This window comes from Lethenteron reissneri, chromosome 50, assembly GCF_015708825.2.
Source record: "Lethenteron reissneri isolate LAM-NWPU_2019-01 chromosome 50, ASM1570882v1, whole genome shotgun sequence".
In the NCBI taxonomy this organism is placed as follows: Eukaryota; Metazoa; Chordata; class Hyperoartia; order Petromyzontiformes; family Petromyzontidae; genus Lethenteron; species Lethenteron reissneri.
In genome coordinates this window covers 10,160,396-10,175,453 of record NC_083828.1, presented here as the reverse complement: position 1 = coordinate 10,175,453, position 15,058 = coordinate 10,160,396, and the positions used below count along the sequence as shown (strand labels likewise).

Sequence of the window (15,058 nt, the reverse complement as noted above, 5' to 3'; positions counted from 1 at the left end):
TGGCTTGGAGATGTTAACTAGCTCGCCTGGTACACAGGAGGTCGTGGGTTCGATCCCGACCCTGACACCTGCTGTGTATTTGGAGTTTGCGTGTCTCTCTCTCTCTCCCCATGGTCGCGTGGATTTTTCACCCGGGTCCTCCGATTTTTTCCTCCACATTTAGAACCGACATCACCACGCGTTCAGAGTATTTGGCTACTGCTCTAAATCTCCACACGACAAAATGCCGCTTAGTTGATCTATGATTTGTGATGAACAGGTCGCTATCACAAACGATGGTTTTAGTTTAGAAACCGGTACAAAGGTGGAACCTGTTGGCGCTGTTTCCGAGGTGGCCTGGGCTGTTCGTGATGCTCACTCATCATCGTCACCACACGTGGGAAGTTATATAACGCACGGCCACATAACCTGAATTGATATCATGTATAGCTAAATAACATTAAATGTATATAATGCATAGCCAAATAACCTGTATTTATATAATGTATAGCCAAATAACATGAAATTGATATATAATGTTTAGGCAAATAACCCGATTCCAATTTAGATCTCTTCTTGGTTCTTTCGGTAAAGTCACCGTAGAATGGAAAATATAAATGATAAAATAAAACATATAAAATAATTCTCACGACGTTTCGGGTGCCACAACGCAAAGTCGCCGTCCTCAGGTTGGGTGGAGAACAGGTCTGGTCGAGGAGACAGAGTCTGAATGGCAAGCCCCAGGCTTGGAGCGACTATTTAAGCTGGGATGGAGGGGGGCGAAGAGCGCCTTGGCAAAATAATTAGCATATCAAGAGGAATTTAGCATATTTATGGGAAATGCAGATATGCGATTAGTACTACTTGTGAAATGCGTAGGAGGTTTGGCGAGGGGTTCGAAATTTATATCATGTTTAGCCAAATAAACTGAACGCGCGTCGACTCTAAATGTGGAGGATTTCAAAACCCGGAGGGAAACCCGCGACCACCACGGAGAGAGAGAGAGAACACGCAGGCCCCAAATATACAACATCGCCAGGGTCCGGGATCGAACCCACGACGGAGCTTCCTAGACAGCCCCGCCAGGGATGGGTAATTGGTCTACTCTTCCAAGCGGGGGGGCCCTGTACGTCTCGGAGGAGGTGGACAGTCCCCGCAGCTCGGGTTCCAATTGGCCGCCGTGGCTGACACCGCTGGCGAACGACGTCTCCTCCTGTCGTAGTGAAACTCTGCAACGTCGCTTCGACCGCGCGTGTCCTGGAGATGGACTCGAACCGACCGCCTCTGGGATCGCACGCCCAGTGCGTGTGCACGCCCAGTGTGTGTGCACGTGCGTTGAACTTCTGTCGCACTCTACGTAGCCAATCGTGCTAATCGGAGGTGCGGGGCGCGGGGGGGAAGGACAAGAAACATAAACACAACAACTGTTATGAAGAAATGAGTTGGTTAATCTCGATGATGATGATTTAAAAGTGCACAGCTCCCAATGGCTTCTTAATTATATCGGAAGGAAGAGCATTCCAGACGGCCGCGGAAGTGCATCCGAAAGCGCCGCGCGATGCGGTTTGTGCGTCGCTAACTAGGCACGCCCATGTGTCAGCATCCCTTTAAACAGTTTTATTTTTTATTTTACCAGGCAAGGCCCATTGAGCTATGCAGCTCTTTTTCAGAAGAGACCTGGCCATCAAAAACGAAAACTCAATGAAGAGGCGGTAGGAATCTCCTGTCCGTCTGTCGTGCATCCAAAAATGGGAGGGGTGGGGCTGGGTGGAGAGGGGAGGGTGGGGAGGGGCTGGGTGGGGAGGGTGGGAGGGGGACGGGAGGGTGGGGCTGGGTGGGGGGTGTGAGGGGTGAGACTGGGTGGGGAGGGGCTGGTCACCCCGTGGTGCCCTTATAAAACTCAACGTTTAACCTACTCACGCCGGCTTGTGCCCGCCATCACAGTCGGCCATATTTGTGGAATACACCACGCCGCCCGTTGACCCTGGCCATTGACCGAGCAACCCAACGTTCTTACCAGCTCCCCTCCGCATGAAAGTGTCATCATCATCACCACCACGTGAAAGCGCATTGCAGCCAAATACTTTCTAAACGCGTGATGACATTGATTTTAATGTGGAGGGTAAAAAAACCGGAATGACCCCGAGAAAAATCCACGCGACCCCGGGGAGAGAGAGAGAGACACACACACAGAAACTCCAAATATACAGACGACAAGAGCACTGAATTAATTGTACGATGGAAAGAATTCCTCTTCCCCTCGCCCACTCATTCCTTCCGCGCTGACGAGGTGCCTTGGAAGAGGTGGGTGGTGCTCACACTTTACCCCACGACACGAGACCTGCCCAGGGGGCTGTGGAGGATGGTTGGGGTGGCTGACGGGTGCATTTAATTAACTTCGTAGGTGCTGCTCGCTAACAGCACTTGCCCCTACGGTATGTTGGGGCTATACGGGGGATCTTTGTCTTTGTTTCTTTTTAAGACACTCGCCCACTAATGTTGAACAAAAAAAAATCTGCGTTGGCAGTGGCGCACAATGACCAACTAATAAAACTCAACACACAACTTGTAAACGGAGCACCCTGGCTTTAAAAGGAAATGCAAATAATTAATCGGCGACGTTTCTGGCAACGGCCCTTGCATTGAGGAAAGGCCACTTCCCAAAACGTGTAGCCTATCCTGTGTACTAAATCATCATGTGTACTATATCATCATGTGTACTATATCATCATGTGTTACTATATCATCATGTGTACTATATCATCATGATGTACTATATCATCATGTGTACTATATCATCATGTGTACTATATCATCATGTGTACTATATCAGCATGTGTACTATATCATCTATCTACACATTTAGGATCACGTGCAGTGCTATCGATGGACGTGTTGAGTTATCCTACCCCCATCGCATAAACCTCGGCGACTTGTTCCAACCGCGGGCAGTGAGAGAACGCCTCGACACACCACGCCGGCGTTATTGTGTTACATCCACTCACTTGGGCGCCGCGGTGGCTAGGAGATGTTGACTCCCTCGCCTGGTGTACAGGAGGTCGTGGGTTCGATCCAGACCCTGATGCCTGCTGCTGTATATTTGGAGTTTGCTTGTCTCTCTCTCATCATCATCACGGTGGCTAGGAGATGTTGACTACCTCGCCTGGTGTACAGGAGGTATACTCCTGGCCCTGACGACGACGCCGCCTGCTGTGTATCCCCAACGTGGTCGCGTGGATTTTTCTCCGGGTCCTCTGGCTTTCCCCCCTCCCCCTCGCGTTTAGATTATTCGGCTGCTTTATATGTCCACGTGATGATGATGATGAGCCACTTCGTTGGGCTGTCATTTGTGATCGCCAGGTCGCTTCTGAACAAGAGCTGCCTAGCTCAGTGGAGGCCTTACCTGCTAGAACACAAAAAATAGTGAATGTAGTTTAATCTAGATTTGAAGCTTTCGTGACTGCAGGGATCCATACGTAGGTATAAACTAAAATAAAAAGAACTCCCGACGTTTCGATTGCAACACAAGCGATCATCATCAGGTGGGAAACCCACGGCAAGAAAAATGTAGTTTAGAAATCAGGTACAAAGGTATAACCTCTGCACGTCTCTATTGTACACACACACAACAGGTCAAGGCCACTGAGCCCTGGGTGATCTGGTCGCACGTGATGACAGCTCGAAGCGGCTGATGATGATGGTCATGGTGATGATGATGCTCACTACCTCGTCTGGTATACAGGAGGTCGTGGGTTCGATCCTGACTCTGACGCCTGCTGCTGTATATTTGTAGTTTGTAGTTTCTCTCTCTCCCCGTGGTCGCGTGGATTTTTCTCCGGTTCCTCCAGTTCTTTCCTCCGCATGTAGAATCGACATCACACGTTTAGAGTATTGATGGTCATCATCATCACCATCACCGCACGTGGGCCATTCATAGTAGTGGCCAAACGTCATCTGAACTGCGCGTTGATTCCCACTGTGGCCGTGGCCAGGAGAGAACTTTTGACTCGTCACGGAAGAGGGGTGGGGGGCGACGTGGGGGAGTGGGTTATTTAGCGAGCGGAGTAATCGATGTTTGCCTCCGCGCTCCGCTCCGTCGGAACTCGACGCCTGTGAATGATAATTTCGGAGCGGCAATTTACAGGCGAGCGAGAAGGAGCCGACAATAACATACCTCATTACCTACCTACCGCGCTGTTAATTAAGCTAATTGGTGCCATCAAGCGAGTATGCCGGCGGGAGGAGGGTGAGTGGAGGCTCTGGTCAGAGCACCACGGCGGCTAGGAGATGTTGACTACCTCGCCTGGTGTACAGGAGGTCGTGGGTTCGATTCCGACCCTGACTCTTGCTGCTGTATATTTGGAGTTTGCGTCTCTCTCTCATCATCACGGTGGCTCGGAGATGTTGACTACCTCGCCTGGTATACAGGAGGTCGTGGGTTCGATCCCGACCCTGACTCCTGCTGCTGTATATTTGGAGTTTGCGTCTCTCTCTCATCATCACGGTGGCTAGGAGATGTTAACTACCTCACCTGGTATACAGGAGGTCGTGGGTTCGATCCCGACCCTGACTCCTGCTGCTGTATATTTGGAGTTTGCGTCTCTCTCTCATCATTACGGTGGCTAGGAGATGTTGACTACCTCGCCTGGTATACAGGAGGTCGTGGGTTCGACCCCGACCTTGACGCCTGCTGCTGTATATTTGGAGTTTGCGTCTCTCTCTCAAATGACACCACAACCACATGACTTTTCTTTTGTATTGTGCGCGGTGCTTTTAGCACCACAGCGTGTCGATTTGTAGCGTTAATTTTCATTTGTTTGCTAGTGACTCTGTATTTCATATTTAAATAACCTCCAGTGCTTTTGCTGCTGGCGGCAATAGAAGTTGTTTAAAAGTCAAGTCTCATCATCACGGTGGCTAGGAGATGTTAACTACCTCGCCTGGTATACAGGAGGTTGTGGGTTCGATCCTGACTGACGCCTACTGTATATTTGGAGTTTGTGTGTCTCTCTCTCCTCGTGGTCGCGTGGATTTTTCTCCGGGTCCTCCAGTGATTTTCCTCCACATGTAGAATCAACATCACGCGTCTCGAGTATTTGGCTTTGATAAATGACCACGTGATGACGATAAGCCACTTGGTTGAGCTATAATTTGTGAAAGTCAGGTCCCTCTTGTTGTATAGCTCGGTGGGGCCATACCTGGTAAAGTAAAAAAAATGTTTAAATAGGTAAATTATGGCCAGCGTAGTAACGGCAAGTAGTTACTGTGTCAGAGGCCGGTCTTGAAACTTCGCAACGGCCCAGCGCGTGTGCGTGTCTGTGTATTTTTAAAGAGGGCCCCTTTAACTCGTGAAAATTATTATTATTTTAAATCAAAGTGCACCCAAAAAATGCGTTGCGAGCCCACGTCCTGACTCACCCAACGCGGATTGGGTGCTGGGTGGAGATCGACCATGCAACGCCCCCACCCACCCCCACCCACCCCCACCCCTTGGGTTGGAATGAATGGATGCAGTCGGTATGCCAATTATTTGGTGCAGCAATTGGCCGAGCGAAAATTGTACGAACGAGACGGAAAGTAACAAAGAAATAATACACACGAGACGCAAACAAAACAAAAAAAATCCCCCCCCCCAAATTGAATGGTGACCTCCCCCCCCCCCTCCTCCTCCCTCCCCCCGAGATGCCGTAGCATGGACCTTGGCATCACGATCCCGCACAGAGCCTTGGGTGGCAGCCCCCTGACCAGCTCAAATAGGGGGCCCAGAATTGAAACATTGTCACGAAAAAACTGCCAGCAGCAAGGGGCAAACCGAGACGACCCATGTGTGTATATATATAACTGGTTTCATCGTTGTTAGAACTCATCAGCGTGGCATAGCCACCGTTGCCTTGCTGCTGTTCTGGCTGGCGCATCTCTCCGCAGTATCCGCGATGTGCACCTCGACCCTAAACTAAACTAACAACGTTCTTTAAAATTTATGTCACCCAGGTAAGGCTCCACTGAGCTCTATGGATTTTTTTCAGCCAGCCACCAGGCCTATCGCAAATGATAGCTCGACCAAGTGGCTCATCGCGTGTGAATGAAGAGCGGTAGCCAAATACGCTGATCGCGTGATGTTAAATGTGCGGGCAAAATACGGGAGACGCGGAGAAAAATCCACGCGACCACAGGGAGAGAGAGAGAGAGAACACGCAAACTGGGAATATAGAGCAGCAGGCGTCACGGATCAAACCCACGACCTCATGTATAGCAGGCGAGGTGGTTAACATCTCACAGCCAGCCACCTTAGCACCCTCTCGCCACCATGACCCGGTCATTGCATCAGCCGGGCGGCGGTGGTTGTGGTGGTTGTGGTGGTGGTGGTGGTTGTGGTGGTGGTAGTGGTTGTGGTGGTTGTGGTGGTTGTGGTGGTGGTGGTGTCGGTGGTTGTGGTGGTGGTGGTAGTGGTGGTTGCGGTTGTGGTGGTAGTGGTGGTAGTGGTTGTGGTGGTGGTAGTGGTTGTGGTGGTTGTGGTGGTTGTGGTGGTGGTGTCGGTGGTTGTGGTGGTGGTGGCTACGCCGCTGCACGTGGCTGCCTGCAATCCGGCAGCAATGTGGAGGCAGGCAGCGCGGGTGGGTGGATCACACGCAGATGGGGTTGTTGTGAAGCTCCCTTGCCGTGCCCCGGCTCGCCAGGAGTAGGCGGCACAGCAGAGTGCGGATTCCGCCTGTTCCCTCTGTACGGGATGGAGTGTTTCCCCCTCACACGCGGAGGTTGTCTCCGGATGCTTTGGGTTCCTCCCATACGTATGAACGCTCATTAATTGGCCGAAAACACCTTTATGCATAGAGGACAGCAAAGCTTGGGCAATTGTTGGTAGCGCCGGTTCCTCGCAGCAATGTGGCTGCTGCTGCCGCCCCGCTCCTCGTCTGTGGTTCCTCCTCCTCCTACTGGCGTCTCTGAGTCGTCCTCTCTCTCTGTAAGTCGTCCTCTCTCTCTCTAAGTCGTCCCCTCTCTCTCTAAGTCGTCCCCTCTCTCTCTAAGTCGTCCTCTCTCTCTCTAAGTCGTCCTCTCTCTCTCTCTAAGTCGTCCCCTCTCTCTCCTTAAGTTGTCCTCTCTGAGTCGTCCTCTCTCTTTCTTCTTATGTCGTCCTGTCTCTCTCTCTCTCTAAGTCGTCCTCTCTCTAAGTAGTCCTTTCTCTCTCTAAGTCGTCCTCTCTCTCTAAGTCGTCCTCTCTCCGAGTCGTCCCCTCCCTCTCTCTTTCCCGGAACGAGTGTACACAGTACGGCAGTGCAACACTAGAAGTCGACACTCTCATTGTTCACAATTCTCGTTGTGATGTCCTGTCAGCTGCTGGGTGAGCGCGTGTGCTGTTATCGCGTCTCGCGCTGTAAGGGGTCCACACCCCCTCGCTCTGTGAGACTTCACCGTGAATCTTTTCCAGTCACCCACCCTTCGTACCATGTTACGGTCGGCTGCATACGGTGCGAAAGAAGTTCAACATACAGTTCATACTACGCGCGGCCTGGGTCATTTATTAATTCAGTAATTGGGGAGGGGGGGGGTCAGGGTGAATGTGGTGGTGGGGGGTAGATTAATTGGGGGGGGGGAGTGAGTGAGTGAAGTGGGGGGCAGGGGAGATGGAGGGGATGAGAACGGGAGGAGGAGGAGGAAGGAGGGGGAGTGGGGGAGAAGGAGAGGGGGGAGGGGGCGGAGAGGGGGGCGGGGAGAGGAGGGGGATGGGGGGGGGCTCCCCTTGTAGCCGTGGCACTGCGCTATTTTTATCCCGCGCACCTATTGATTGTCACGCTGCCGCGTGATTGATCCACGGCCATTAAACGAAGAGCACGCTCCCTAATTAAAAGAAGCCCGTTGCGTTCACTGGGGCCCGTCTGTGAATTATCATTATCAATGTTGATGTTGAAGTAGGCGAGTGATTCAAGGCGACGAGACGGAAGGACGCAGCTGACTCGGGAACACCGCGGAAAGATTTGCGCGAAGCTTAAAAAAAAATGATACAAATTCGTTATAAGGCCTTTTTTTATTTTTTTACACATTGTCAACGGAGAAAATGTTGGACGCAACAAAATGAAATGAGAACAGATACAGGATAGAAAGTAAGCAAATTAATAAGAATATGAATAATTATTATAACTAATTATTAGAATATTATAAAAATAATAATTACAAAGCAAATGTAGGAACAAAATATAGCAGGATACAAAGTAAACGAATCAATATTATTATTAAGAATTAGTTTGTATTCATAATTATTTTAATTTGAAGGTGTAACTCTGTATCGACGCTACTGCAGTGATCGCCCCCCGCTCTCGTACAGAGCGATACGGGACGACTCGGAGGGAGAGAGAGAGGGAGTGGATGACTTCGAGAGCGATGGGGACCACAGAGAGAGAGAGAGAGAAGGGACGACTCAGAGAGGGGGACGACTCAGAGAGGGGGACGACTCAGCGTTGCCAGGAGTAGGAACCCCAAACGAGTGGGAAGGCAGCTACATCAGCCAGGCAGCGATGACACCACGATCTGCAGTCCTCTATATATGAAGGTGTTTTGACTTAAAACTTTCGTGACTGCAGGCATTCATATCTATGTACGTGACTTTATCGAAAGAACCATAGAAAATGGAGGTGTGATTGGCCAATGAATACGATGACAATGCACCTGCTTCCCATATTTGTGTCTCCACAGGAAATGACGTTTTTCTTTTACATTGCATTAGCCAAATGGCCTTCTGGGAGTGGGTTTATTTTCCAGCAGCATTTGTGTTTAACATTCAAAGTCTCATCAGCAAAGTGAGACTTATCTAACAATGAACTACTGGTCCAACGCGGTTTCAACGTTCACTGTCTCATCAGCAGAGTCAGGTTAGCCACTGGTTCAACACGGTTTCAACATTCACAGTTCATCAGTATAAGTCAGGTTAGCCATTGTTTCAACACGGTTTCAACGTTCACAGTCTCATCAGTATAAGTTAGGTTAGCCACTGATTTAATGCGGTTTCAACGTTCACAGTCTCATCAGCAGAGTCAGGCTAGCCACTGGTCCAACACGGCTTCAACATTCACAGCCTCATCAGCCGAGTCGAGGCTGACCCTAACCTTCGCGGGTGCCTATCCTCCCCTGACCCATCAACCCCCCCCCACCCCCTTTCCCCGCGCGCAGCTCTTCATGGTGGACAACGGCGCGGACGACTGGCGCATCGCCATGACGTGGGAGCGCATCTTCTTCATCGCCCTCGAGCTGTCGATCTGCGCGGTGCACCCCGTGCCGGGCCACTACACGTTCACGTGGCGCGCCCGGCTCGCCTTCACGCACGACGCCTCGCAGGTGGAGGCCGACGTCGACATCGTCCTCTCCATCCCCATGTTCCTGCGCCTCTACCTGATCGCGCGCGTCATGCTGCTGCACAGCAAGCTGTTCACGGACGCGTCGTCGCGAAGCATCGGCGCCCTCAACAAGATCAACTTCAACACGCGCTTCGTCATGAAGACGCTCATGACCATCTGCCCCGGCACCGTGCTGCTCGTCTTCAGCATCTCGCTGTGGATCATCGCCGCGTGGACGGTGCGCGCGTGCGAGAGGGTGAGGTCGTGGTCGCGGGGGGGCGTGGGGGGGTGAGTGCGAGAGGTGAGGTCGTGGTCACGGGGGGGGGGGGGGGCGCGGGGGGGTGAGTGCGAGAGGTGAGGCCGTGGTCACGGGGGGGGGGGGGCGCGGGCGGGGGGGGGGGGGTGAGCGCGAGAGGTGGACGCGAGTTGGGGCGGGGGGGGGGTGTGCGGGCTGGGTGAGTGAGTGAGGGGCCGTGGGGGTGAGTGAGGGGTGAGTGAGGGGTGAGTGAGGGGTGAGTGAGGGGTGAGTGAGGGGTGAGTGAGGGGTGAGTGAGTGAATGAGTGAGGGGTGAGTGAGTGAGGGGTGAGTGAGGGGTGAGTGAGTGAGTGAGTTGGGTGAGTGAGGCTGTGGTCTGGAGTGAGTGAGTGAGTGAGTGAGGGGTGAGTGAGTGAGCCAGTGAGCGAGTGAGGGGTGAGTGAGTGAGAGAGTTGGGTGAGTGAGTGAGTTGGGTGAGTGAGGCTGTGGTCCAGAGTGAGTGAGTGAGAGAGAGGGGTGAGTGAGTGAGAGAGTGAGGGGTGAGTGAGTGAGTGAGGGGTGAGTGAGTGAGTGAGGGGTGAGTGAGTGAGGCTGTGGTCCAGAGTGAGTGAGAGAGAGGGGTGAGTGAGGCTATGGTCGGGGTGAGCGTGCTGTTGGTATGTATGTTGAACTTCTCTTGCACCATACTTAGCCAGCCGTGCTAATCGGAGGTGCGGGAAGTGGCGGGTTTAATGACACATTTATAGTCACGCAATCTAACCTGGATGGGACCCCCTTGCCTCGTCATTTTCTCGTCCACACCCCCAACCCACCTCTTCTTCGTAACCCGGAGCCTGGCATGAGCGTGCGGTGCAGGAGTTTTGAGACTCCAGCGAGAGATATTCCTGGGGGGAGTTGTGAATGGCACCGAGATTGCTCGTGCTGCGATCTTGGCAACTGTGACGTTTCCCAATCACGTGGTGAGGGGGGCGGGGCGGCGAGAGTGACGCGTGGCGCCTGAGCAGTCGCCCAGTCGCGCGCCGTCTTGGCCCTGTGGCGCGTGTCGTGTGGCACTGGGGCACGTGGCACTGGGGCACGTGGCACTGGGGCACGTGGTACTGGGACACGTGACACTGGGGCACGTGACACTGGGCCACGTGACATTGGGGCACGTGACACTGGGCCACGTGACACTGGGGCACGTGGCACTGGGGCACGTGGCACTGGGACACGTGGCACTGGGCCACGTGGCGCGTGTCGTGTGACAATGTGGCACGTGTCACGATTCGAGTATGACGTTTTGCTGGTTGTAATTACCGAAATGTAAATGTTGTAGGTTTACTCTCCAACACACCGGTGCGCTGAACTGGTAACGAGTTGGCCACGTTGTGTTTACGTGACGGACCTTGCTAATTGGTTGTGTTGGGTGGTGGCGGGTTTAACGACGCATTTATATCTACGCGATCTCACCCACAAACCTCTTATGGATATTAATGGGCGCGAATGCCCCGCTGCGTGTTAAACCGAGTGTTAAACCGCGTGTTAAACCGAGTGTTAAGATGTTCAAACGCCGAATAGACGCACACCCGTCATGTCAAGGCGTCACCGAGTCTGCGTTAAGCACGCATCACGATTGTCGTGAACCATGCAAGCACACGCGCTCTGTCAGTAATGTCGCGCATTGTCCTTGAAAGTGATTTGCCTGCACCAGGGGCCAGCCTCCTCTGTGGCCTCGTCTCACCGGTGTGACACCAACGAACGCCGCGTGGAACGCCCTTCCCTCTGGCATGAGGATGCCACTGAGAGACATGCACTTTTATATCATCTACATTTACAAACGTATCTCTTTAGAGCTGCTTTCTGCGTTGTAGTTTGTTGTCCTACCTCCCCCACCGCACATCCGATGAGCAACGGTTGGCTGTGCACGGTGTGAGAGAAGTTCAGCATTCATACTGTACATCGTATCATGAACAGCTGTGGTCGAGCAGTTACATTCACGGGACCGTGTTTTCCCGGCATCAAGCGTAGAGTTTCTGTATTTGTGCGTGCGTGTGCACCGCCGCCAAAGCAGCATCACCAAACAATTGATCGCATCTCGTATGTTGCATGCCACATGTTGCATGCCACATGTTGCATGCCACATGTTGCAAGCCACTGGGAGCTATGCACTTTAAAAAAAAAATCAAAATTGACAAATCGGCTCTTTGGAACTGCTCTTTGTGTTTTAGCCCGTTGTCCTCCGCCCCGTGCCCGCACCTCCGATTGGCGCGGTTGGCTACGTACGGTGCAAAAGAAGTCCCAACATATACAGTATGGACATCGCTAGCTAGCTAGTCACCCGAGTCGCGTGTCAAACGCCACTGTTGGCTTATTGACCTGCCACTTGTTGTTGCACACCCGTGGCTCAACGCCGCGGCAACGGGTTGGTAAGAGCCGGCAAAGGATGCGACGGGGAGAGGGGAGAGGAGGGGCCAGCAATGGGGAATACGAGAAAGAGGACGGAAAAGTACCGGAGCGACGTGGATGGGGAGTGAAGGAAGGGGTCAGGAGAGACGAGGAGAGGGGGGAGAGGCTGCGTCGGGAGCTCGACGCCGCTGATGCACGGAGCGGCGTCTGTTTTCACAGTGGGCGGGGCTTGGAGAGGGGAGACAAAGGCGGCCGCCCGTGGTGCTGGCCACCAAACCCACCTCGTGTGCTAACAGCACTTGCCCCAACATTCTGTTAAGGCTACACGGGGGATCTTTGCCTTTGTGTGTCTTGGCCACCCACCCCCTCCTGTGCCGTGCCGGCCTTCGTAGGCGCTTCCCGCTAACAGCACCTGCCCCAACACTCTGTTAAGGCTACACGGGGGATCTTTGTCTTTGTGTGTGTGTTGGCCACCAAACCCACCTCGTGTGCCGTGCCGGCCGTCGTAGGTGCTACCCGCTAACAGCACTTGCCCCAACACTCTGTTAAGGCTACACGGGGGATCTTTGTCTTTGTGTGTGTTGGCCACCAAACCCACCTCGTGTGCTGTGCCGGCCTTCGTAGGTGCTACCCGCTAACAGCACTTGCCCCAACAGTCTGTTGAGACTATTCGGAGGGTCTTTGTCTTTGTAGTTTGCGTGGTGTGCTCTCTGGCCTGCAGAGTAGCGTCTGGTGGGCACGCAGAGGTCACGAGATCTCGCGGGAGGCTCGAGCTGAGTTAGCGGCACTCTGAATCGTGAATTATTCCTGCACGCAGCACAAAATGTTGGGTCACGGTTGTGGTGGTGGCGGGTGAACTGAACGCGAGTCCCCTGCCAGGGCGAACAGCAGTCGCTCGCTCCCGTTTGAACCCTGAACCGGTCGGTCCCTCGGGGGGAGGGAGAGGGGGGGGGGTTGCCCGTTTCACGCCGACCATCGTGGGGAAGTATGTTCAAACAACCCTCCCCCTCCATTTGACCGGGCCGGCACAGGGGAGGTCTGCATCCAGCAGTGGATTGTGAAACGGGGGCAGGGTGTGGGGGGGGCGCTGTGAGATGACACGGTATAGGCGGTTGGTTGGTTGGGCTTGGATGCATCAAGTCGTGTGATTGCGTTGGGGAGACAGACAGGGTCGCAATCATCGCCGCGACCACCACCACCACCCCACAAGGGCAGACGCCTCACCTTGCGCCGCACAGGGGACACAGCTGAGTGGGTGGGGGTGGGAGTCGGCAAGCAGTGTAACAGGAAGAGTCATTATTTTGGAATTCGGTTTAAAGTAAAAAACAACAGCCTCAAATGTTTACAGAGTCCGCAGTGCATTTGAATAGTCACGAAAGCGGCTCCTTCAAGAGCCGCGGGTTGCCAACTCCTGGGTTTAGGGTTAGTGTGGTTAGTGAGCTGGTTAAGGGTTAGTGTGGTTAGTGAGCTCGTTAAGGGTTAGTGTGGTTAGTGAGCTAGTTAAGGGTTAGTGTGGTTAGTGAGCTAGTTAAGGGTTAGTGTGGTTAGTGAGCTGGTTAAGGGTTAGTGTGGTTAGCGAGCTGGTTAAGGGTTAGTGTGGTTACTGAGCTGGTTAAGGGTTAGTGTGGTTAGTGAGCTGGTTAAGAGTTAGTGTGGTTAGTGAGCTGGTTAAGGGTTAGTGTGGTTAGCGAGCTGGTTAAGGGTTAGTGTGGTTAGTGAGCTAGTTAAGGGTTAGTGTGGTTAGCGAGCTGGTTAAGGGTTAGTGTGGTTAGTGAGCTAGTTAAGAGTTAGTGTGGTTAGTGAGCTGGTTAAGGGTTAGTGTGGTTAGCGAGCTGGTCAAGGGTTAGTGTGGTTAGCGAGCTGGTTAAGGGTTAGTGTGGTTGGTGAGCTAGTTAAGGGTTAGTGTGGTTAGTGAGCTGGTTCAGGGTTAGTGTGGTTAGCGAGCTGGTTAAGGGTTAGTGTGGTTACTGAGCTGGTTAAGGGTTAGTGTGGTTAGTGAGCTGGTTAAGAGTTAGTGTGGTTAGTGAGCTGGTTAAGGGATAGTGTGGTTAGCGAGCTGGTTAAGGGTTAGTGTGGTTAGTGAGCTAGTTAAGGGTTAGTGTGGTTAGCGAGCTGGTTAAGGGTTAGTGTGGTTAGTGAGCTAGTTAAGAGTTAGTGTGGTTAGTGAGCTGGTTAAGGGTTAGTGTGGTTAGCGAGCTGGTTAAGGGTTAGTGTGGTAATTGAGCTGGTTAAGGGTTAGTGTGGTTAGTGAGCTAGTTAAGGGTTAGTGTGGTTAGTGAGCTGGTTAAGGGTTAGTGTGGTTAGTGAGCTAGTTAAGGGTTAGTCTGGTTAGTGAGCTAGTTAAGGGTTAGGGTGGTTAGAGAGCTGGTTAAGGGTTAGTGCGGTTAGTGAGCTAGTTAAGGGTTAGTGTGGTTAGTGAGCTGGTGAAGGGTTAGTGTGGTTAGTGAGCTGGTTAAGGGTTAGTGTGGTTAGTGAGCTAGTTAAGGGTTAGTGTGGTTAGTGAGCTGGTTAAGGGTTAGTGTGGTTAGTGAGCTGGTTAAGGGTTAGTGTGGTTAGTGAGCTAGTTAAGGGTTAGTGTGGTTCGTGAGCTGGTGAAGGGTTAGTGTGGTTAGTGAGCTGGTTAAGGGTTAGTGTGGTTAGTGAGCTGGTTAAGGATTAGTGTGGTTAGTGAGCTGGTGAAGGGTTAGTGTGGTTAGTGAGCTGGTTAAGGGTTAGTGTGGTTAGCGAGCTGGTTAAGGGTTAGTGTGGTTAGTGAGCTAGTTAAGGGTTAGTGTGGTTAGTGAGCTGGTCAAGGGTTAGTGTGGTTAGCGAGCTGGTTAAGGGTTAGTGTGGTTAGTGAGCTAGTTAAGGGTTAGTGTGGTTAGCGAGCTGGTTAAGGGTTAGTGTGGTTAGTGAGCTGGTTAAGGGTTAGTGTGGTTAGTGAGCTAGTTAAGGGTTAGTGTGGTTAGTGAGCTAGTTAAGGGTTAGTGTGGTTAGTGAGCTGGTTAAGGGTTAGTGTGGTTAGTGATCTTTTTAAGGGTTAGTGTGGTTAGCGAGCTGGTTAAGGGTTAGTGTGGTTAGTGAGCTAGTTAAGGGTTAGTGTGGTTAGCGAGCTGGTTAAGGGTTAGTGTGG

The 15,058-nt window shown here is 52.4% G+C and overlaps 1 protein-coding gene across 1 annotated transcript in view; it reads left to right on the top strand.

Moving 5' to 3' along the window:
• Window positions 1-1,067: 1,067 nt before the first annotated feature.
• The window catches only part of LOC133355035 (tripartite motif-containing protein 46-like), a 91,425-nt gene continuing 77,434 nt past the window's right edge, over window positions 1,068-15,058 (top strand). The window contains exons 1-2 of the mRNA XM_061572292.1: window positions 1,068-1,280; window positions 9,142-9,561. Coding sequence (XP_061428276.1) covers window positions 1,068-1,280; window positions 9,142-9,561 — 633 coding nt within the window. The remainder of the gene's footprint in view (window positions 1,281-9,141; window positions 9,562-15,058) is intronic.